This window comes from Hydra vulgaris, chromosome 15, assembly GCF_038396675.1.
Source record: "Hydra vulgaris chromosome 15, alternate assembly HydraT2T_AEP".
In the NCBI taxonomy this organism is placed as follows: Eukaryota; Metazoa; Cnidaria; class Hydrozoa; order Anthoathecata; family Hydridae; genus Hydra; species Hydra vulgaris.
In genome coordinates this window covers 21,763,039-21,788,424 of record NC_088934.1, presented here as the reverse complement: position 1 = coordinate 21,788,424, position 25,386 = coordinate 21,763,039, and the positions used below count along the sequence as shown (strand labels likewise).

The window sequence follows — 25,386 nt, the reverse complement described above, 5'->3', positions numbered from 1 at the left end:
TAATATTTATTACTTTAATTTCATTTACGTAATTAAAATACTTTAGACTTTAATCGTAATTATTTACTTGATTTTATACATTAATTTATATGCATACACGTACTTTAACATGACAAATAAAGAAAACGAGTCTGATGATATCATAACAGTAGAAGCTGTTAAAGATTTTCTTTTAAAAAATAATGGGAAAGTGAAACAGAGTGACCTTATAAACGAATTTCGAGTCCATTTAAGTGCTCCATCTACCAAAGGTAAGAGTTACGAATCAGTTTGTTTACAAGACCATTAACAATTTAAATATTCAGTAAATATAGATTGTTATTATTCTTAAAATATACAAATAAATTTTTTTTTGTTTATATATAAAATGTTTAATTATTTATTTTTTATTTGTTTATTTAGTTCGAGCTCGTCAAGAATTTAAAGAAATTCTGCAGTTAATTACAGCTGCAAAAACTGAAAATGTAATTTTTGTTTTGTTTTTTAGTATTAACAATAGTTATAAATAAAAAAAAAATCAAAGAGTTAGTTATATATTATTAAGTAAGCTAAAGAAAACTGAGCATGTAAATGTTGTGCAATTGTAAACTGCATTTACCTGTTCAGCAGCCGAACAAAGAAATCTTTCGTTGGTTTATTTAACCTCCCAGCAGAAATGTTTAGTAAAGCCAAAAGTGCCTTTTGACAAGGTTGAATTAATTTATCAGGTACTAGCACATTGTGGTTGAAATATTGTCTCAGGTGGCAGGGTATTTTTTTAGGACAATTTCTTTTTAGTTGTATTAGAACAAAACAGCTTTGTGAATATGCTACTTAATGTGAAGGTGCTAATAGTAAATGGAATGATTTATTCAGGTATTTAATTTCTGTAGTCTGCACTTACATCATCAGTTAGTTAGTGTCCTAGGTCCACCATTAATGCTTTCTAATTAAAGATATTTGAGAATTAAATTATATGATTATTAATATCAAAAGAAATATAAGTTCTAAAAAAATATCAATAAATTATAACAAGTTTGCTATTAACTTGAATAAATAAATTAAATTGTCAATTATTATAGGGTCAAATCATTATATTTCAACCAATTTGAAGAAAACTTTGTGGGTCACCATTTCTGATTTTCCTGATTTTTATATATTGTTATGTGCATTATGTAGGTAGGTTATATTTAAAATTTCAGATTTCCAAGTAGAATGGTTCAAAAATTATAGCCTTAGAAACATGATACTGTGACCCCCCTTGATTTACAAATGGTCAAAACAGGCAACTTTAGAGCTGTATAACTCTTTTCTCACTTTCAACAAGAGTCTCATTTTTTATAGAACTGTTTTCTGGATAGTTCTCTCTATAAAAAATTGGTTTATATTAATTTGTATTAAATAAGAAAAAATTATGACCTCCTCAACTTTGGAAAAAATCCTAAAATTGCTAAAATATGCCTAAATGAAACTAACTGTAGCATTATTCTATTTATCCACAATTCTTTACAGATAAGTTTTCTGATTAGCTACTACTGTCTGCAATAAATGGGCAAAAATGTAAGCAGCTTGTTTCAGTTTAGAACTCAAATATAACTTTTTTTTAATATATATATAATTCACCTCCCCAAGGCCGAGAGGGCCACTGCAGATGAGGAGGCTACTTGTGGTTATAACCCTTTCCTAACTCTATAACTCCGAAACACGATCTTTGACGAACAAGGCTGCTGCGCTGAGAAACAAGTTGAGCGGTGGTACTACCAGGGACGTGGTGGGAATCGAACTCAGAACCTCTTGCTTATGAAGCGAGCGCTTTACCACTACACCACTACTGCAGACCATTAGACCCAACTATCTGAAAATGCAAACATTATAAACTTGTCAAATCCGTGCCATTTTTAGAGGAGTGGACATTTTGCTTTTAGATATATTTGAGTTCTAAACTGCAACAAGCTGCCTATATTTTGCCTATTTATTGCAGACAATAGTAACTAATCAGAAAACTTATCTGTAAAGGCTTGTGGATGAATAGCATAATGCTACACTTAGTTTCATTTTAGCATATTTTAGCAATTTTAGGATTTTTTCCAAAGTTGAAGAGGTCATAATTTTTTTCTAATTTAATACGAGTTAATAAAAACCAATTTTTTATAGAGAGAAAATAGTTCTAGAAAAAATAAAACACTTGTTGAAAGTGAAAAAATATATATACAGCTCTAAAGTAGTCTGTTTTAACCATTTGTAAATCAAGGGGGGCCACAGTGTCATGTTTCTAAGGCTATAATTTCTGAACCGTTGTACTTGGAAGTCTGAAATCTCAAATTTAACCTATCTACATAATGCACATAACAATATGTAAAAATCAGGAAAATCAGAGATGGTGACCCCCAGGCCATTAGTTAAAATATAATGATTTGACCCTATGTCAAATACTATAAAATAGTTTTTCTTACCATCTTTTTTTATCATTTTTTTTTACATTTCTGCTCCAACTTTCTTCAACACTTTTTCTTCTTTTTTTATTTATTTTGATTCACTCCCAACAAGACAGCAAGCAACCACTATTAAGTTGGCAGTTACTAGAAAACAAAGAATAAAGTTAAAGAACAAGGAAATGGTTTGCAGAAGACTTGGAAAGTTGTTGGTTGTAAGAGTCAGGAAAGCATAATGGGGAGGTTTTCAAAGGGTTGAAGTGCAGGAAATAAAACTAGAAAAAAATTTTTTAGAGCATGCAGGAACAGATACAGTAAAAGGATAAGACTTTTCTGAATGACGAATCAAGGGAGAATGAGTTTTGCTCGATGAAACTAAAGTTGATAAAGTTGATATCCTATGAGCAGTGACCATGATAGTATTCAGGACTCCAATTAACGCAAAAAAGTCTAATCACAAAAAGAAAATCTTTTGTTTCCTACCCCCTTCCCCCATCACTTGCATTGCTTAGCGGTAATGGGGTGGGTAAAGTTTGTATAAAATTGTTCGTAATTGTTATTTTTAACATATTGTCTCATGTTTAAACATTATCTTGTAGTTTTTTCGTTTGGTGGAGTTTAAAACAGCGTAAGTTACTGTTATAATTTATAGCTTAAGTTATAATTTAAAGTTTAAGTTGCAGTTATAGTGTAATTAGCAAGTAATGTTTTTAATACTATTAAGATATTACTTTTAATAATTGTTTTTACTTAACATGATACTTAAAAAAGTAAAAAACTAAAATTAAAAAACGCAAATATTAAAATATTTAAACCACTTTAATTAGTTATAGAAAACTATTTAATACGTTCATGCTGACAATGTGCTATTTTTAAAGTGTTTGTTATTGTAAAAAGCTATAAAGCAATAATAAAATAAACTTTGTTGTTCTAACAATAATGTAAACTTCACAACACTGTTTTATTGCTGTTTTATACAGTTTATAACCTTTTTAACATAAAACGCGTTTAAAACAAAATAAAGTAAATAAATAGAATTGTTCTAATTAATAAGTTAAAACATGATTGCCATTAAAGTTTAAACTTCATATTTGCGCAAAAACAAGTTTATAGACCATACAAGTCTATTATCTATAGGCCAAACTAGTAAGATCAACGCAAAAAAAAACATTAGATTTTTTTTCCAATTTATTGCTTCTTGATCGTACTCTTTAGCGTACTATTAAAAGTTAAGTATAATTAGTTTTTTCATTCAAATGGTTTTTAAGTTGATGATTTTCATTAAATTTTCTCAATTGTTTTGCAATAAAAAGTGAAACAAAAATATTTGGTTTAATAAATAAGAAAGTTTAATTTAAGCTTAAATTATTTTTTTAGAAAAAATTTCTTTGAACAGAACTAATTTATTAATTTTAATTTTTTTTATTTATTTAACTTTTGCAATCACTGGTTTAATGTTTGCAATTACTGGTTTAATGTTTGCAATCACTGGTTTAATGTTTGCAATTTTTATTAAACTTTTGCAATCACTGGTTTAATGTTTGCAATCACTGGTTTAATGTTTGCAATAGAATGTTTCTACTCTTAAAACTATTTTTAAGAAACAAAATTTAATTAACTATTCAAAACGTTTACGATTTAAATAAAACTTTCTTCCTCACCTGCACTATGTTCTAATTCTGATATTGTTACTGTAGCTAAATATGCATTTAATTTTCAGCAACGGTTCTCGCTATGCTGGGCATTACAGACGCCACTGAATTAAATTTATAAGTATTGAGCATTCTTTTTTCAATTTTAAATTTCAATCACAAAAAGGATTGAATAAAAGAATTTTAGATGACTAAAGTTCTTTTGTTCAAACAGATTTCTTTTAAAATAAAATTCCTAAAAACAACTTGCATATTTATATAAAATGTTTGATCTTGATATTGCTTTAAATAAAATATAAAAAAATTGTATCATGTTTTTTATATTCTATTTGAGATTTATTGTTAAAATAATTTTTAGTTAAAAGCTTTAATTAAGTGTTAACAACATATAAGATATATATAGAAACATTTATATGGCATTTATATGGTTGAGTGACTGTAAGTCACTGTAATAACTTAACTGGTTGTTTTGATTTAGCTTAAAGGTAAATTTACTGTGATTTACTTTATCCATTTAGTATATCAAACTAAATATAACTTTAAAATAATATTGGCTTCTATGCAGAGATTTAAAGTAATTTAAATTCAAAAGCGCTTTATGTTAAATAAAATCTCCACAAATATCATACTTCTATTCAAAAGATAAATTTAGCGTGGCCTACTTTATGACCCCTAATAAAAAAATTAAACAAAAACATTGGTTTTAAGAATGGCCAAAAAAAAATGCTAAATTAGAAAAAATAATTAACAAAAAAAACAACAAAAAAACAAACAAAGCGCGAAAATATTTTATTTTAGGAAAAACTAATCGCAAAGGTGTGAAAAACAATTGCAATTTGCAATTGCAATATGCTTAATTCGAGCCCTGGTATTCTTAGAAAAAACAAAAAGATGCAACTTTACAATAACGGGAGAAGCTCAAGTTTAGTAGATAGGGTGGGTCCAGCTATGTTTACAATGCGTTTCTGGATCTTGTCTAGAAGAGAAAGGGGATCGTTAGAAGAACCAGCCTTAATATGACAACAGCATTCCATACAGGGGCAAATAAGAGATTTTTAGAGGTAGAGAATGGAATCAGGAGTAAGATAATGGCAAGCAGGATAAAAAGAAGCAACCTTAACAGATGCTAGTTTATCAATCGATTGTATATATGGTTTCCAAAGAAGAGGACTCATTGAGAGAGTTGTCATTCATCAATATAGGAATGTTAATAGTATTGTGATGGTTGTTTGTAGTAAACTGAGTTTTGTTGGAGTTAAAATTCACAAACCACTGCAAACCCCAATTTGTTACAGAAATGAGATTGCATTCAAAATTGGCTGCCTGTTCTAAATGATCAAAACAAGATGACTTTTTGTTAAGATAGGAATATAAGGTTCAGTCATCAGTAAATTAGTCACTTTAAATGTAAGGTTGTCAGGAAGATCATTAATGTAAACAAAAAAAAAACAGGACCAAGGATAGAACCTTGATCTTGGTACCAGAGTTTACTGGAAATGGAGAAGAGTGTTTGCCTTCAAGCATAACTTTAATAAAACAGTTGAAAGAATGCAGAAGTTGAAAGAAAGCAGAAAGAAATGATTTGGCAATCTCAAAAACTTTCCCAGATACACCATAAGAAGCAAGTTTATAGAAAAGACCAGCATTCCAAACTTTGTGGAAAGTCTTAGATATGTTAAGAGCAAAAGCCCTAGCCTTGCCACCTCCATCTAATTTATAAAAAAATCTTTTAGTCACAGCAGTTAGCAAGTTAGCCATAGAGCAAGCGGATCAAAGTTCCAAATTGATTGTAAGGCAGTAAGTTATTTGACTCATGATGGAATGTTAGAAGTTTGTTGATCAAAGACTTAAAGACCTTGCTAATAACAGATAAAAGACTGATCGGGCTATAGTTGGAGGGGTCAGAATGTTCTCCAAAGTTTCTAAAAATTGGAACCATAGTTAACCATTTTCCAGCAGGCAGAAAAGCAAGATTCAGTCAAGCACTTATTAAATAGTCTAGTGAGAATTGAAGAGAGTTCTGAAGAACACTTCTGTAAGACTGACAGGAATGTTGTCTTGACCTCATACCATATAAGTGTTTAATTGACATACCATGTCTAATGACCCAGAAGTTTTTAAAATGCTACCATATATCTCAGATTTTGCTGATTTTTATACAGTTGAGAGTACTTATTAAAATAAGAATTCCTTGAAAATTTTAGCCTCTAGGTCCAAAAAGATCCTGAAATATGAATATTTTACTTTTAGTAGAGATCGGCAAAGCCCCCCTTGTCTCCTCAAAATCTCAGCATTTATTTAAAAGTTTCAAATCACACAACTTTAAAAATATTTGATCTTTTTTGCTTAAAAACTTGTACCTAGCTATTTTTAGGGGGGATAAATTCAAGAAAATGATTAGAATCAGAGTCTAAAAATGATCAGAATCAGAATCTATAAATGACTCTTAGCTATAGTTTGTCTGAAAGGTAGTAAAAAATCTGTTGCAAGATTTCTCTACAAAAAAAATGTACCCATTAGCAACTTTTATACAAAGTGAAAATATATACATTGACCCTCTTATAGTGCCTACTGCCGCTAGGAATTCTGCTATATCATCTGAGAGTTTGGTTAGGGTCAGGATCAAGGTTAAGGCAAGTTTAATTCAAGGTTATATTACTGTAATTATTCATTTTTGTAAATAGATGAAGAAAAAAAATGAAGTATAATAGATAATAATTAAATAAAATAACAAAAATAGTTATAAAAAATACAATTTTGTAACAAAATATTAAATTTAAATATGTATAAATGAAAATAGACATAAAATAAAAATATAAAAATATAAAATTATATATTTGAAATAATAGTAAAAAAAAAGTGTCAAGGGTACAATTATAATAATGGGAATAAAAAAAAGTTGTCCCGATAAACGCCGACTAGGAGGGTGTATATATATGTATGTATATATATATATATGTATATATATATATATATATATATATATATATATATATATATATATATATATATATATATATATATATATATATATATATATATATATATATAAACACACACACTATTCTTTTTAATTGTATTATAACAAACAACTAGTTCATTTTAAGAGTGATCCATATTAAATAAAATAATCGAAATAATCAATAAATAAAAGAATAAAAGATTAACTGAAAAAAATATTTGATTTCTCATTAAGATATATTTTACAAGATTTAATTGTTGGATTGCTTTACAGTGTCTGAGAATTTTCCACTCATAAGATTTAAATTATCTTCTTCCAACTTACCGTCTAAACAACTTATCTGGAAACTCTCAAATGTATTAGAAATGCCAGAATTAAAGAAAGGGCGGTATACATTGCCTTTTATAGACAAAGGAAAACGAGCTAAAAGAATAGCAATTTCAAATCTGTCTAAAAAAGCTGAATATAATACAAAGTATACACTCAAAACAGCAAGATGTTTTAAGTGTAAAAAAGATGTAAAAAAGAATTACTATGTGTGTTCTACAAGATAAACAATTGGTATATGATATCAATAAAAACATTGACAAAGAAATAAATAAAAAAAAAACAAATAACAAAGAAACAAAATAGAGCAAGTCCCTCTTCTCCAGAAGAGGGACTTGCTTCCTTTTCTATTAAATTATAGTTTTACTAAATATCAGCACAATGGCAATAAGATTAGAAAGTAAAGAGAGAGGTACAGATGTTTATCTGCTTTACAGTGATTTTCTGAAATCTAAAAAAAAAATGTAGACCAAATAATATGCACATCTCTGACATGAAGGCAAATGTGCCTTTACAAAATCTACTAGTTCATACTGTCCAAAGAATAATAGAATCACAAATTATATCTAAAGTTACAAATGTTGTAAATGTAAATTGGGGATATGATGGAGCCAGTAATTTTTCCTAATTCAATCAAAAGTTTGATGAGTTATTTGAACGTTCATCAGGCAATTCGCTTTTTTCTGTTACAATTGTATTCTTGAGGCTTTAAAAATGACTGGGATGTGATTTGGGCAAACCCAACTCCTAATTTTGTTAAATTTTGCAGGCCAATGATCTTTAAGTGCTAAAAAAAGTAAAGAACTTATTCTTGATATTTTTTTTGAACGACAAATAAATGAACTTTCTGATACTATAATATGGGTACCAAATGAAAAAATTCTTAACATCAAAACCTCTTATTTTCAACAGTCATTGATGGAAAATTTTAGTCGAAAATTTAGATAAAATCGATTTTAGTGGAAATCACTGAAACTCCATCTTATCAATTGTGTCCACTTTGTAAAGCAGCACCTACTGAAATAAGTCACATTGAAAATTACACAAACAAATTATTTAAGACTGAGGAAAGATTTTTACTCTTTGAGATAATTCCACTTCATTGCTGGATCATTTTCATGGAATATCATCTAGATTTATTTTTTAAATTGGATATTAAGTATTAGCAGGCAAAAGGAAAAATAAATAAAGGTTTTGTAAAAGCTCGAAAAAGTCTTGTACAAAAAGATTTTGGGAAAAATTAAATTTACATGTAGACAAACCCCATCCAGTTGGCACTGGTTTATCTAATAATTGCAATACTGCACGGCTAGTTTTTTCTTATCCAATATTGTTATCAGAAATTTCGGATATACAGTGGGTGCAAAAAATATCGGACACAAAGGAAAAACTTTATTTAATTAAAGATCATTCAACAAAATACCATAAACAAACACTATTCTAATGTAGTTTTACATGGGAAATACAAATATCGTATCAAAACAACAATATCATTAAATGTTGACTTGATAATTGCAATTTTGTAAAAGTTAAGGTTCAAAAAATATTCAACACATTGTAAAAAATTTACTCAATACTTTGTCATGTGACCTTTAGCAGCCAAAATTGCTTCTAAATGATTGGAATACTTGTTCACAAGATTAGCACATATGCTAATAGGAATTTTAGCCCACTCTTCCTTGCATATTTCTTTCAATTGGATAAGATTTCTTGGATCTCTCTCCTGCACCCTCAATTTCAATTCCTGCAACAGATTTTCAATTGGATTGAGGTCAGGTGATTGGCTCGGCCATTCTAATAAGTCAATTTCCCTCTTCTGAAACCATGCACGAGTTGCCCTAGCCGTGTGCTTAGGGTCATTGTTTTGACAAATGTCACAGAAAAGATCATTTGGATCATGCAAAAAAACCTTCTAGAATTAACTTAATTGATGTTTTTTGTAGAGGTTTAGAAACATCAGATCCTTATATTTTCAGTATTACTTTGAAAAGGCGTTTGAAGTCTGTATGTAAATTAGTACTACCAGAAGAGGTGTTGCAACTTTAACTGATTGAAAATTCCACAAGAAGTAAGGATGTTATTGAAAAGGTTTTACCTGAACTAATTGATGTTTAATAACAATTAGATTGCATTGATATAGAAGCCCATAACAGTTTATCCGATAGCGAATAAATACTCAGCTACAACTATCAAACTTACTCTTAATTAAAATAATTTGAAACTATTATTATTAAGTGATAACAGTGGTTTTATTTTGCATGTTTTTTCTCACCCCACAAAACTCCTTACTTGATAAAAACCTCTTTTGTATTTTTAAAAAGATTTAATTGTTATATTTTTATTTTTTAATCTAATAATTTTATTTCATGTATGTTAAGGAATATATTAAAAAATAAAATTAGAGTGTGATTTTAGGCACTGACTAAAAATGACTTTCATGTTTTATGTAAAAAAAATTTAAAAAATTTAAGTTGAAGCATTTTTAAATTGAAAATAGTTGTTCTTGGGCGGGTCCTATCTGCATCAAAACCATCATATTGGATTAAAAGAAGAAGGGTCGAAGTTTAGCCATGTGTGTTCACGATCTTACAGAAACATACTGAACTTAATAAAAGTCGCACTCAAGTGTGCTATATATATTTCCTAGTATACAAAAAATTATCTTCCTTTACATTTGTATGGCAAGATATTATTCTATTTATGTATATATATATATATATATATATATATATATATATATATATATATATATATATATATATATATATATTATATATTATCTTCTGATTAATATATAATATATGGAAGTTCACAGGTGTGGTTTAAGAAATAATGTAAATAAAAGAAATAATATAAATAAAAATTCAAAATTATCGCTTTTTCACTAAATATTTTTCTTTAAAAAATGACATTGAGCGGGTGTGGAGAAGTGCCAGGTGGTTTTAAAAAAATCCTTTTAAAATATAAAAGTATGATTAATTTGCAACAGTCTTATATAATCAGATCTTTTTGTATCAGATTTTTGCAAATCTGGAATTAATGCCACTATTTATATTTAGGGAGAAAAGTACATCATTCTTATAAAACAAGCGCAAGAACATTTCCCTTCGTCAGTGATTAATAGGAAAGCTCAAAGACCTATGCCAGCACGGATTAATCATATGAAGTCACGTTTTGATTTTCTGCATTTAGCTGAGCGAAGAACCTCTAATACTACAAGTGATGATGAAGATTCTGTTTCTCAACATAGCTCCATTACAATTCAATCAGATTCTGGTATATCTGATCTGGTATATAATTTTTAAATTGTTTTAAAGAAATTCTTTTATGATAAAAACCACATAAAAAAAAAAAACTACCAAAGTTTTTTAGAACTACTGTAAATACAATGATGATATTGATCAATCTAAATCTTTTTTTTATCTTCCTTATCAAAACTTTTTTGATGATGGTTGTTTAGTCACGAGCATCAGTAGCTTCATCACAGAGCAGTTTGTCTTATAGAATGCAGTGCACACCAAGCATGGATTCAATTAACACTATGGTGAGTGTTTATATATTATTTTTTTATAGAACAAAACCATTGCAATGAGTTATATTAATAAATCAATCAACAGAAATAATGTTTAAATAAATATATAGAAACTGATATAAAAGCGTTTAAAAAATGTGTGCTTAATAATCAACAATAAAGTTCCAGATATGACATCTTTAAATGAATTCTCTCCTGTCAATATTAATCTGCTAAACATAAGAAAATTTGATTATATTTGCAATTCTTTGGTTATCCTCCTAGATTTTTTTTGTAATTTTTCTCGAGCATAGCACAGCAAAAAGTAAACAAATAGCCAAGTTTATTTGTTTGCTAATCTTTCTATTTTAAAGTATAATCTAAAATGTTAAATGTGTTTCATGGTTTGCTAATCTTTCTACTTTATTAATTTGCTCCTTGGCTACCAAATTGGTTACCATGGTTTTCTTTTTCTTGTGCAGCTATTATTTCTAATTGTAATTATTTTTGCGGTTTTTTTGCAAGAACAACTCTCTTGGGAAGAAATATATTTTTATCAATGCAAGAAATTGATACAGCTAATGCTATTGGGTGTCGTTAAGAAACTCAGCTAATGCTATTGACTAACACTAAGGTCTACAATTCTAAGATTACTTAATCTGGAATTTTATCTCAAAATTTAGGTTCTAGAGACTTTATGAAAATTTTTAACAGTGTCATTTAAAAAGACATGTCTAACATTCCAGAAGTATTAGTGAAAAACTTTTCCACTAATTCTGATCTTGATGATTCACTAATAATTAAAATCACGGTTCTGTCATTGCAGAGAAGTTTGAATAATAAATGTTAGACAACCTAGTCACTCCAGTTTTTGTTGTTATTTTTCATTTAAACTCTTCTAGAGCATTTTGCTCAGACAACATTTCTGACTCTGAAAATTATTTTATATACTTTTATAAGACTAAAAAAGTATTCAAGTTACTATAAAATCACTATAAAGAAAGTTTAATTTATTTGATATCATTTTTTATAAACATCTCTTTTCTTGAATTTTTTCTTGTTAAATAATTTAAATTCGTTAATTTGTTGTCATTGCAAAGATTAGATTTTAGTCCATTATTCTTGTTTAAAATTTTCAAGTGATAAATTTCTGCATTTTTTGTAGAGAAAGATGGGGCAAAGTGATTCAGGGTTTTTTTTTTTCAAATAAAGTAAAAGTTAAAATAATTTTTTTTTAAGGTGAAAGTGTTGAGATATGTCCTTTAAGATAAGAAATCACTTAAGCCTAATTATCTATTATCTTTCTGTTCACAGAGGTTTAAAGTGAGGTATGATATGTTATTCACTGTACCTCAGTACTAGAATATAGTGAATAACTACCTGGGACATAGTGAATCAATACTGATAACTGTGAATTAATACTAGTGGAAATAAGGGTGAGGGTGGGAGAGAAATTGATATTAAAACTGTTAAAATGAGTATCCTTTACACTGTTTTTGGCAAAAAGTAAGTATAAAGTTGAAATAATAAATACAAAACATTGAGAAAATAAAGAACTGTTTTACTGGTAACAACTTTCAAACTTATTCAACCAATCTAAAAGGTTATTCATCATTTATGCAAAACTAAAGTAAAGATAAAATGGCAAGCAACTCTTGCAGTCTCTCCAAGGATTAGCAGTAATTTTTCAAGAATATTCATGAGTGACACCTCAAAAATATAAACTGTTGGAATAATAAAGAAAAATAAAGGCTTTTTTCATTGAAAAAGAAATACCTTAAAAACATTCGCACTTTTTTACTGTGCTTACTGATAATTTTGCCAGCATGAATATAAATTTTTTTAAATTAGTAACTTTGACTAAAGCATAATCATTTGGAATCAACTTGTTTTAAAAATCAGGCTTATTTGTGAAACCACTGGTGTCATTTATTTCACTCTCTATTAAGTCAATTACCTTATTAGATGAACTTGCAGTACCAATTTTTTTAACCTGCAATTGCTTTTTAACCTGCAATTGCTTTTTGCATTTTTACTAATTCTTATTTTTCTTTGTAATCTTACAATTTTCTGCTTTATAAATTTCTTTCTCTTACAGGAGTGTCTGTTGAGAGTTTTTTTATTTTATTTCTTCCACCTCCGGTTTTCTTTGGTTGTTTTTGTGCTAAAGGGGTTATTTCTTCAGGAGGTTTTAGATGATGGTTCTGGTATTAAGGATTCTTTAAAATTGAAAGTATAACATCCTGAACATTGTTTTTGAATTTGAAAATTGTCACAGCACATAACATCAGATGTTATGCAACCTGTTATGTAAGCTGTCCCAACTGCTCTCGTGGAGCACTGTTCACCATTAAATTTTTGAAATACACTCTAGGAAACAACATAGATGGAGGATTTACTGCAGGAAGCATTGTAACTAGTTTACCTCTTTCTGCTGAAATAATTTTTGTAATTTATCTTTTTTACAATTTTTTTTTTTTTACATGATTGTTGAACAATTTTTCTACTATGTTCAGCCAAATCATATGATGATTATTTTAATCATAAGCTAATTTTTTTTAACTGAGTGTAAGTAAGTCTATAAGTATCCTGAAAGCCTTTATGAAATAATCTTTATGACATAAATTTTAAACAATTAAAAGCATTAGTATTGGTGATGGTGTATCATATTTTTTAAGTTACAAATTGAAAGAATTGCAATTGAAATACCATTCATTCAAAGTTTATATAAATCCCTTAAGAATTTTCAAAACTTATAAAAGTCATTGATTCGAAAACATTTTTTTCTCAAAGAGTATTAGCAAGTTTTAAATATTTGTTCTTCGTTGTGTAATTACTAAAAACATTTTTTAACTCTTTACTGTTCACGGTTGCCATATGGCAACATAATCGTTGAATTAATTTCAAGTAATTCCTGTTTGGTATAATATCAATTTAATGACATTTGTACACAAGCTCAGCTTAGTTTTTCATATTAAAGTAAGTGTTGTGATTTCTGTGCTAATGGAAAATGGGGTACATTTACTTTTGGGTTATTTTTGTGAGCAAAAAGTATATTCATCATTTAACTTGATAATCAACTGAAACTGTTATTTCGTTTCATTTTTTGTTTATTACTTTTGTATAGCTGTTTTAAATGAGTCAAAATTAGACTCTGCATATATAGCTTAATTGGGCAAGTATAATTGTTGCCATTTGGTAACATTGAACATTAGTGGCAGTTTTTTTTTGAAACTAACTTAATGATGATGATGATGATGATAATGATGATGATGATGATGATGATGATGATGATGATGATGATGATGATGATGATGATGATGATGATGATGATGATGATGATGATGATGATGATGATGATGATGATGATGATGATGATGATGATGATGATGATGATGATGATGATGATGATGATGATGATGATGATGATGATGATGATGATGATGATGATGATGATGATGATGATGATAAAAAGAAACAGAATAAGCTTCTTAAATTTACAAGCAATATTGCATATGCGCAGACTATGCAAGAAAAGTCTTGAGAACTTAACCAGTTGGTGACAATCAAAAGGTTTGAAAATGAACATTTAAGTAAGTGGCATTTTAAAACTTCAATGCTCTTACCAATTAGTGATGTACACTAAAAGTTGATTGATTGAGCAAAACTATGATTTGTGAATCATTGGCCTAAGTACGACAAAAATAAAATTCCCTGCACACATTGTTTAATGTGTTATAGTTGCATATATTAAACCAAATGCAGGTTATTTTGGCAGTTAGGCAGGCGGAAAAAACTGTTTCCAGGACTTTTATAAGAAAGAATTTTAGGCTTAGAGTCTTTCAGAAATTAAAGGGTGCCATTGTTAAAACTTGGATTCTCTTTTTATCTTTTACATTGATCCTGTGAATATTGAAAATCAAAAAAGCTCCTTAAATTTTCACAATTTTATTGCCCTTTGAAACATGTTTATCCAGCCCTCCGTAATTCCTTTTTTTTTTTTAATTTCAATTCACCACCCCCACCCCACAAGGCCACTACAGTTGACTAGGTTACTTTGTGGTTTCAACCTTCTCACAACTCTATAACTCTGAAACACATATCTTGACAAACAAGGCTGCTGCACGGAGATTCAAGTTGAGAGCGGTAATACCAGGGATGTAGTGGGGATCAAACTCAGAACTTCCTGCTTATGAGGTGAGCACTTACCACTACACCACTACGGCATCATCACCCTTGTTGAGCTAAATTTATTTCTCAATGTAGTAACTTCTCAATGTATTTATAATAGAAAAAAGACTGTAATGGAAAAGAGTTTTAATTTATCATTTAAAATTAATTTTATAATTACAGGCCTTGCTTGCGAAAAGGCGATTTGCCTACGCGTTCAGCAGTTTTGCGCTACGCAAAAACTTATCTTTTAGAATATTTAAATTATCTTTTGATTATCGTTAACGTGACGTTTATTCAGAAGCTTTATTTCTTCTTTAGTCCATTTTCTTATTTTCTTCTTTAGTCCATTTACGAGTTAATTTACTGTTACTCATTATTACTACAATATTATGTAATTATTGCAATCATTAATTACTAAGATATGAATAAAAACTCAGAACATTAACAACACCTCAATATTGCAAATGTTTAGAAACAACATTTCCATTTTGGTTGGTAATGTTATGAATTGTAGACTTATCGCGAGGTTAGAATTATTTTGTTCTATTTCCCATTTTAAACGTTGGGAGAAAATTTTTCATTTTTCTCTAAAAGTAAAAATTACTTAAAATTTTAGCTAGTTTTTAAAGAAATAATAACTTATGCTTTAAATAATTTTGATTTAAACAAATTATTTAGAAGAAATTTAAAAATTAAAATATATTTTAAAAGTAATTATTAATTACTAAAATTACTAACTCATTTTCTTCCAACACTTAATATGAGAGATAGAACAAAATAATTCTAAACTCGTGGTATGTTATACATTAGGTAATAAATTATGTTATGTATGTTACACATTAGGTAATGTAGCATGTTATGTATTGTAGTGATGTGGGAATTGCAAAATTTTCACTTTTTCAAGCCTCTATTTAGCTTGGTTAGGGCAAGAGCAGTTGGTTTGATTCGGTTCGTTCACAACAGTTTTAAAGTTCGGGTTCGGTTCGGTTTAGTAACAACTAAAGTTCGGGTTCGGTTCGGTTCTGTCGTAGATAAGGTTCTAGTTCGGTTCGGGTTCGGTTCGTTTTCCATCTCTAAAATAAAGTCGTAAGTAAAAGCATTTAACCGCAATTGTAAACAAATAGATTTTTTTGTTAAAGAAACAGTTTGTTTCATAATTTTTTTTTTTGTTATTAAAAATTAGTTAAAAAAAATAAAGTGTTTTAAGCTTTATCTTAAGGAATTAAATATATAAATTCCTTTTAAATATAAAAATTATTTTTAGTCATAATAGTTTAAAAAATGCACGATTTATTTTGATGTAAATATTTTATTAATAAGATATTTTGTTTATTGTTAATTCAGTAACGTAAAGTTTTAATGACGTTCATTTAATTTATGAAAATAAATTATGAACACGAATATTTTATCGGTAACTGATAAATAACAAAAAAAAAACTCTATTGTTTAAAAACATTATTAAAAAGAGTTCACAAATTAAATAAGAAAAAACTTATTAACAGTTAATAAAATAACCAAAAACCAAATGTAAAATCATAAGAAAATAAACAAGTATTTTACGTTTCATCAAAAAAATATTTTTTTCAAAATAAAATTTAGTTTATATTTGAAAAAAATAATAAAAATGATTTTTTTAATAAGAACTTTAATTTTATTTGTAACTTTTGTTATAGTGAGAAAAAAAACAACTGTTTGTATGACTTTTAACGCGTTAATAAAATAACTTTAATTACAATGCGGTACTTGAAAAGACGCTAGTGACGCGATAAAACTTCTAACGATGCAAAATATATTTGCTGAGTTACTTAAAAGTGCGTTACGCGTTTTTGCTACGCAGCGAAATCTCGTAACAAGGCCTGTAATTATTTTATAATTAATTTATTATATTAATATTATTTAATAATTGTTATTTATTAATAAATAATTAATTTATATATAATTTTAAGAGTATTTAAAAAGTGTTTCTATAGTTTTTACCCTATTTAAACATAAAACCAATGAATGTAATTTATTTACAAAAATTTGTATTTTACCTTTACCTTAATCATTCATTGTTGCCAAATGGCAATAAATTAGATTTTAATGCTACAACTTAAAAAAATAAAAAGTATTTTTTGTTTTGATTATTTAACGATTATAAAAAATTATTTAAATTATTTTTAAAATTATTTTTTTAATATTTGACCAATAAGGAGTAAAAATAAAACTCCATAACTTTTAGATATATTTTAAAAGTTTCAACTTACAATACACAAATTCAAAATTAAAATGTATTTTAACTAAGCATTTTTATTCAAAACTTTAAATATTTTAGTTTATTGACAAAACTTTTGGAAAAACTTTATCATATATTTTTTAACTTACCTTACACGACTATTGCAAAAGTATTTTTGTAAAATTGCTTGAAATTTTCTTCATAAATAAAGTAAAACATTTGACCAACAATGAATTGCAGTAAATTTGATCCAACAATGTCAGGAAATTTACAATGAATTTACAAATTAACAATGAATTTTCAAATTTACAATGAATTTACAAATTAACAATGAATTTTCAAATTTACAATGAATTTACAAATTAACAATGAATTTTCAAATTTACAATGAATTTACAAATTAACAATGAATGTCAGTAAATTTGATCCAAAAATTTGACCAACAATGAATGTCAATAAAATGAAGATGTCAGCTCCATTTCCAGAGTAAAATAAATCAGGTTATGTAATTAAATTTGCAGTAAAAATAATATTTTACAATGGTGCACTTTTTATCATATAACATTGCAAAGTAAAATGACCTTTGGAACCATTAAAACCAGTTGAATTTAATAGATGAGTATTGAAGTAGGAACATAAAAGTTTAATAAACTTTTATGTACCTACTTCAATACTCATCTATTAAAGATTGACAAAAATAAATATCCCAAAAATAATGCAAGATCTCAAAAACCAAACATTACCTGGTTTAACCCTCCTTATTCACTCAATGTCAGAACAAATGTAGCAAAAACATTTAAGGGTATGATTGATAAATGCTTCCTTCACAAATTTTACAAACTTTTTAACAGGAACAACTAAAAGGTTAGTTGTAGCTGCCTTTGAAACATCAAGAATGTTATCACTTTTCATTATAAAAATATACTATCTAATACTCATAAATATACTAATCAATTATGTAAACAATTAAATTTACTTAATAAATGAAAATGATTTTATGTTAAAGTGCCTCCATGAAAATGAATTTTGAGATTGACTGGCCAGATTTAGTCATTTTCAGAACATTTCAAAAAACAAAAAAAACTCACAATAAAGATTAATTGGACCGATGAGAGACAATTACAAAACAAAACAAAAAACTAGGAAAAGAAAATAACTTTTAATGTGAAAAAACTTAAAGCAAAATAAATAACGTTTAGAACAAATACTTTCGAAACATCACTCTTTTATAATTTTTTTTATAAAATTAAGCGACATTTTTTATATAAAGTGAGTAATAAGGAAACAAATGTTCTTTTATTTATCAAAGAGTTTAATATAATTTTTATTTATATACTGGTGTCTTATTTTCTGCGCTGGATTAAGGAGGGTTGGGGTAAGAGGGGGCTATAGCCCCGGGTCATGCAATGTTAGGGGCCTTGAAATAGTCAAGAAGACCTTTTTTTAGTCATTTTTATGCTGTGGCACATAAAGTAAGGCCTCCAAACCAAAAAAGCCCCCGGCCCCAAAAAGTCTTAACTAAAAAAAACTAACGCTAGTTTTAGTATTATTGAATTATTTTATAAATAAAAAAGTTAATTTTTTTAATAACTATTTTATGCTTCGCATAGTTTGAAAAGTTTAACATATTTAAAACAATTCTTTTTAGTAAGATGAACAAATGAAATAATTAAATCATTGAGTTACTGTAGAAATTAAATTAACTAGATAGAAATCAACTAAAAAGGTTAAAAATACTTTATGAAGAGGAAGCGGAACTGCTTCACAATACCATTGATGATGTTTAGCTAGTGAGTTTTTTAATTTTAGTATTTAAAACAGAACAAAGTAACTTTAAGTTAAAGTATAATGAGTTTGTAAGAATGGGGGAGGGGAAGGGGATGGGGAATTTAAAAAAAATGTTTTTAAAAACGGCTAAAAAATCTGGCCAGTTTTTCGCAACTAAATATTATTTCCGTGGTCAGTATTCAAAAGCGATAGCTCCCACTTCCCGACCAAGCCTGTTATACTATTAAATACTTAGAAGCAATTATTCTATATAATACAAGTTCCAAAACTGGTGTTAACAATGGTTTAGCTGTCCGATTAAAAAAGATTTTTAAATGTACCATTCAAATATGGGTTACTTACTTTACCATGGTGAGTTACCTCTTTGTCATGTTATATTGGAAATAAAAAAATTAATGGTTCTAAAAACTATAATAGCCCTACTGGTAAACAAAAATTTGAAATTTTCATGTATGAACAACCTTTTATTAATTCAAAAATTGTGTTTAAAAATCTTCAGGGTCACTCCTGTTGCTTTTTTCAAGAAAAATTTCTAGATGCTATGCTGCAAGACGATTGAGAAAGTTGTAAGAGCTCTTACTATCGATCTAATTCTTCAAATTATGCTATTCAAGAAAATCAATTAGGATTTCAAACAAAAATCAAAGCTATACCCTTGAACTTCAAAACTGAAGTTTGAAGCAACTATTTTAAGGAAATTAATTCAGATTTCAAGCCAAAAATCAAACCTAAGGCAGTTATACCCTTGAACTTCAAAGTTGAAGTTTGGAGTTTGTTGATGTTAATGTTGCTTGATGTTGATGTTGCTTTATTACAATTTGAGGGAATCCTACTTCATTTTTTATTACCTAATGTAAGTTACAACAAACTATTCAAGCTGCTAGAAAAATTTCTCAGACTGATTTGTCAAACAACTCACAATTGGTGGAAAAACTGTAAAACTTTCATCTGAAGCCTTAAAAAAAAAGTTTATGGAAGGGTGAAGAGGCATAGTTGCATGCTGATTAAAAGCTAGAGCAGAATGGGAACCAAGAGAAATGTGACAATTGCATATTTTCTTCTAAGTAATTTTATCATCTTTTATGTTACAAAAATTTATTGAAAATGACAAACATTTCTTAAAAATACAGTTAGTTCTTCCAATATGAGGATATAATAGTTTTTGTATTGGAGTAATAAATGTTAAAAATTAGATAAACCATACGCAGGGCGCAAAGGCGTGAGATAAAAACTCTAGCTTCCATTAAACTAACCTAAATTAAATCAAAATCAGAACTCTCTGTGAGCACTCTCAAATAAAAAAGAATCTTGCAAAAAAAAAAAAAAAAAGTTTATAAGTAATTTCCCAAAATTACCTCAAGTCCAAATTAGCTAATTTTTTTGGAACTGTGATAATATATATGTATCACCTAAATCCTAAAGTGTCTAGAATATAAATAAGCATTAGGACAATTTATATATATATATATATATATATATATATATATATATATATATATATATATATATATATATATATATATATATATATATATATATATATATATATATATATATATATTGTCCTAATACTTCAAACAAACAAACAAAAAAATTGGGAATTCCACAGAAAATACAGTGCCATTGGCCTGGCTAACACCCTGACATTAACACCCAACCCATCAGTCACTGTATGTACTGAAGCTCTTACATATTGCTGTTTCAGTATTTGATCATTAATATTATTTTATTAATTTATATAAATTAGAGAAACATGTATTAGTGCAATGTATAAAGTAATTTATCTACAAAGGTCAATTCTGCTTTTTCATCATGTTTTACATTTATTTTTTATTTAGCTAGTGGAAGAAGAAGTTGGTGATCTTGAAGGTTTTTTTCTTTAAACTTTATAAGTTACTATAAATTTATTTTTGTATTTTCTGAAATTTATTTATATTTGTTCTATTGATTCTATTATGTTTATTACTTTATACCTAGGTTTTTTTGCCTAGTAATATCATTTATTAGTAGCCTAGATTTGTAATTTTTGTCTACCAGTATAACTCATTTATACATTTTTAGAAATGAATCACTATTTTGCAAGTATTGTTTTCCACAAAATTTTGTAATGATATTTTAATTCACAATAATAGATATGCTTACTAATGAGGATAACAAAAACGTTTTCTTTCGTTCTTTTTTTTTATCGCTGCATTGTTTTGTTTATGAATTTTGTTTAAAATATTCATCAATAGAGATAGCAAAAATGTGGGGCATTCTCAATCCTGGGATTTCAGGATTATAAAATTTGTACTTAGGAAATCATGGGATTCAGTGTAAAACAGTAATATCATCCAATCAAGTGAAATAGGTGAAAAATCAACTTTTAAAAACATCGAAAATGACTAATTTAATTGAAATAGTTTGTTTTTTGTTGAATAAATTGTTTTACAATTTATTCAATAAATAACTTAATGTAAAAAAAATTGGAATGAAAAATAATGTGATTACTGGGTATGCATGGATTTTATTTTTTAAATGAATTTTAAATGGAGTTTTTTTCTCAATTTTTTGTTGTTTAAAAACCCAACTCCTGTGAATACTCTTTCAAACACCATGTTTGTATGATGTATATATAATCATATCTGATGTATATATAATCATATTTGATGTATATATAATCATATTTGATGTATATATAATCATATTTGATGTATATATATTCATATTTGATGTATATATAATCATATGCTTTTTGAAGAATCACCTTTTGTACTTCAATTAATAAGATTTCTTTTATAAATTTGGTTTTTTACTCATAGTTTTTGTGTTGCAGTTAATACTTTTTTCATCATTTAATTTAATTGTTCACTAACAGTTTAAATTTTATAATTACATTCATTGCTTTGTAGTCTGTCGTATTCCTTCGTAGTCTATCCTGTTGCTTTGTAGTCTGTCCTGTTGAATATCCCTATGCCTATTTACATTTGCTGTTGAACTTAATAAATTTCAAATATTGAGAAAAATGAGTGTTGAAATTTGTTAGAGATGTTTGTAAAAGTTTGATGAAGCTCTGATGATGAAATTTACCTGTTGCCTGCCATCACCTATTTAAATACAGAATAAAAACTCTTCATGTAAATAAACTAATAAACTTCAACAATAAATTGTGTATCTTCTTCAAAAATCAATTCAGCATCAATCCATGCAGCTGTAATTAAAGCTGCCCTGCTGTGTACATACTGTGTTGTAGCCCTGGAAGAATTCTGTATCTACATATATAAACAATATTCATTTTATATTAATAAAGAAAATCTCGTTCTTGTAAATCTGTTTGTTTAAAAATTACTTAAAATTAATAGGCAGAGTTTATTTTTACTGATGAGTATTAAAAAAAAAACAAGACTAAATCTTCAGTTGAGTTTAGCTTTAGTCTTGAAAAGTTATGTTTGCTTGGTTCTTAAGGCAGAAACATTTATCTGGATAATTAATTTCCTACTGAATATTTAGTCTTATTTTTCTACTAAAAGCACAAAACTGTATAATATAATTATGTGTGCAAAATTGCAACTGCCTAACAAAAAGTTAATGGGTATGGGCATAGCACAATATTCATGCACAATTTGATGTAAACATTAAAAAATAATTAAATTATTTAAGTTTTTATTACCTAATGGTTTACTTATGGTTTGCACCATTACTGTTGCACTATGGTTGTTTTAGCACTAAATGGATTCAAGGATGATTTATTTTTATGCAAACAGTGAAAAAGTGATATTAAAAATATAAAAGTGATATCAAAAGTGATATAAAGCATATTTAATTGCTTATATTTAATTACTTTTCTATATTTTTCAAAAATTTATTTAAATATGCACAAGCTTACAGCAAAAAAAAATTTTTTTAGATGATATTGGACTTAATGATGGTTTAGATGTAAGTTTTAACTTTTTATAAGGTATTTATTATCTATTTTTCATTAAAAATTTTTTATTTAATTTAAAGTATTTAAACAACAATAAGTTTATTAAATAAAAGATGGTTGAACTATATGGTGTCATGATATAACATTAAAAATAAAAAAAAATTGATAAAAAAAATATATTTATATAGTTTTATTAACTTGATAAAAATAATTTTGTAAATTGCTAGTAGTAAATATTTGATTGGAATTATTTAAAGTCGAGAAGAATTTTAAGTTTTAATCATTAAATTTTTAAGTTGTTGGCTCACATTTCCACCCATTATGGCTCTGAATTAGAAAACAATTATTTTTTATTATTTTTAATATGGTACAAGAGGGAAAAGTAATTTTTCTCTATTCAATTTATGAACATTAAGTTAAAAAAAAAAAAAAGTCTATAGGTGAGAGGTTGATTTTTTATTGTTCAAGGTTGTTTTCTTTTTAAAATATCAAAAAAAACATTTGAATCATTTTAAAATATTAAAATAAGATTGTTAATAAAAAAGTTCAAATTAGTTTTATATATTTTCATAACCTTTAGTTTTCAATTTTTGATATTTTTTAAACTTTTTTACTCTCTCCTATGTAAATCATCTGAAATACATAAAAATTATATTTAATTTACTATTAAAAAAATAATGACTTATATGAAATCTGAAAATCTTTATTTTTATAATATCAAGTCTTGAAATTCTAAAGACTATACATATGAAAGCATGTTGACTACATGCATGAAAAGAATGCGTTACAGACAGCATTAAAAAATAATAAAATATAATGAGCTTTTCTACAATAATGTTAACTTTCCTAATATAAAATTGATGGGATAATAATGGCAGAAAATCAGTGGATGAAGCTAAAAAATCAACCAAGTATGATACAAGTTGCATTCTTGCAAAGTTAACCATTAAATATTGAAGTTGCATTCTTGCAAATCAGTAAATCTTGTATCATAAAAGTATAATTAAATTATAATGTTGATTTTTATTGAGAGCTTTATTAACTCAAATTATTCATTTAAAGTATAATTAACTAGAAATAGTCATGTATCATTGAGTGTGACTGAAAATGGCATTTTATGAAATAAATATTCATAATTTCATAACAGTATTAGATTTTTTAGATGCTTGCTGAAGAGAAGGAGTGGATGCTGGCTGCATGTCATGGGAATTTAAACGGTCTTAGTTCTCTTTTAAAAGCTCATCCTAAGTTAATTCACAAAAAAGATTTCATCATGGTATGTTAAAAACGTTTGTTATTTCAGTTTTGAATATAACGTAAATCAGGATTGTTAAACAATTGCAATAACAAATTTTTGCAATATCAGCATAAATTTTATTTAAATAGTTAAGTTATTAAAAATATTTTCTGAAATAAAACTGGATCCTTTCTTTTTGAAGAATCTCTTCTTGTACTTAAATTAATACTATTAATTAGTAGTAGATACTATTAAATAAAATACTAATACTACTAATTAGTACTAGATCTAGTGATAAATGATTCATGGAATTTGCATTTTTGAGTTATGTAACATCAGGTAAATTAATGTCTTAAATTATAAAAAAGTTGAAATTTTTTGTCAAAAAAATATTAAAGTTATTAAATCTACTTCAAGTTTTATTGTAACTTAACATTGTCTTCAATTCTGATAAAATTAATCTTTTTCTGCATATAAGTTTTGTATTATGTTCAATTAAATAAATAAATAGGATAAATTATCCAATAAATAGCCATGTATACCAAAAATACCAATTAATAGCCAGTTTTAATACTTTTTTTTTTTTTTTTTTGCTGATAATGAATTAAACTTAATAATTCAAAAAATAATAATCTTTATTTATATGAGGAAGTTTGTTTTTCATAAATAAATTACAACATGAAGTTTATTATACACTTCCAAACTTTGAAAAGTTCTGTTAGCAACAAAATCTACCATTGTTTACAAACATTTTTATAATGTTGATGAGAAATAATGGACTAGTTTATAAATTACATTTTAAATAATTTACAGTATAAATTTTCAAAGTGTTTGAAATTTATGATAGGTTGTTCAATTTTCTTATCTTAATTATTTAATCTAGTTTGTAAGTCTTTTTGTTAAAGTATGCAATTTGATTCGATTAATGTTTGAGTATGCTTACAATTTAGTACTTAGGTAGGTTTACTATTTACAGTTTAGGTAGGTTTACCATTAAGCTTTTGGGTGTTTTATGTTTATCATTTAGTTTTTGGGTATGTTTATCATTTAGTGGCCAGGGTAGTAATAAACATCTTTGTTCAGAATCCGACAGTGTTCATGTAATTTTTTATTAATTAATTTTTATTTTATTTTATGGTTAGAATTTTATTTATTAAAAATAATGACCATCAACCCAGATGATAAAATTCAAATGTTTTGAAAAAA

At 26.8% G+C, this 25,386-nt stretch overlaps 1 protein-coding gene across 1 annotated transcript; it reads left to right on the top strand.

Annotated features, from left to right (window-relative positions):
• LOC136091524 (uncharacterized) lies at positions 1–25,386 on the top strand. The gene is made up of 7 exons (XM_065819185.1): positions 1–251; positions 403–464; positions 10,412–10,642; positions 10,813–10,896; positions 20,878–20,908; positions 22,926–22,954; positions 24,106–25,386. The coding sequence occupies exons 1-7, from the start codon at positions 110–112 to the stop codon at positions 24,226–24,228; spliced, it is 702 nt and encodes a 233-aa protein (XP_065675257.1). The 5' UTR covers positions 1–109; the 3' UTR covers positions 24,229–25,386.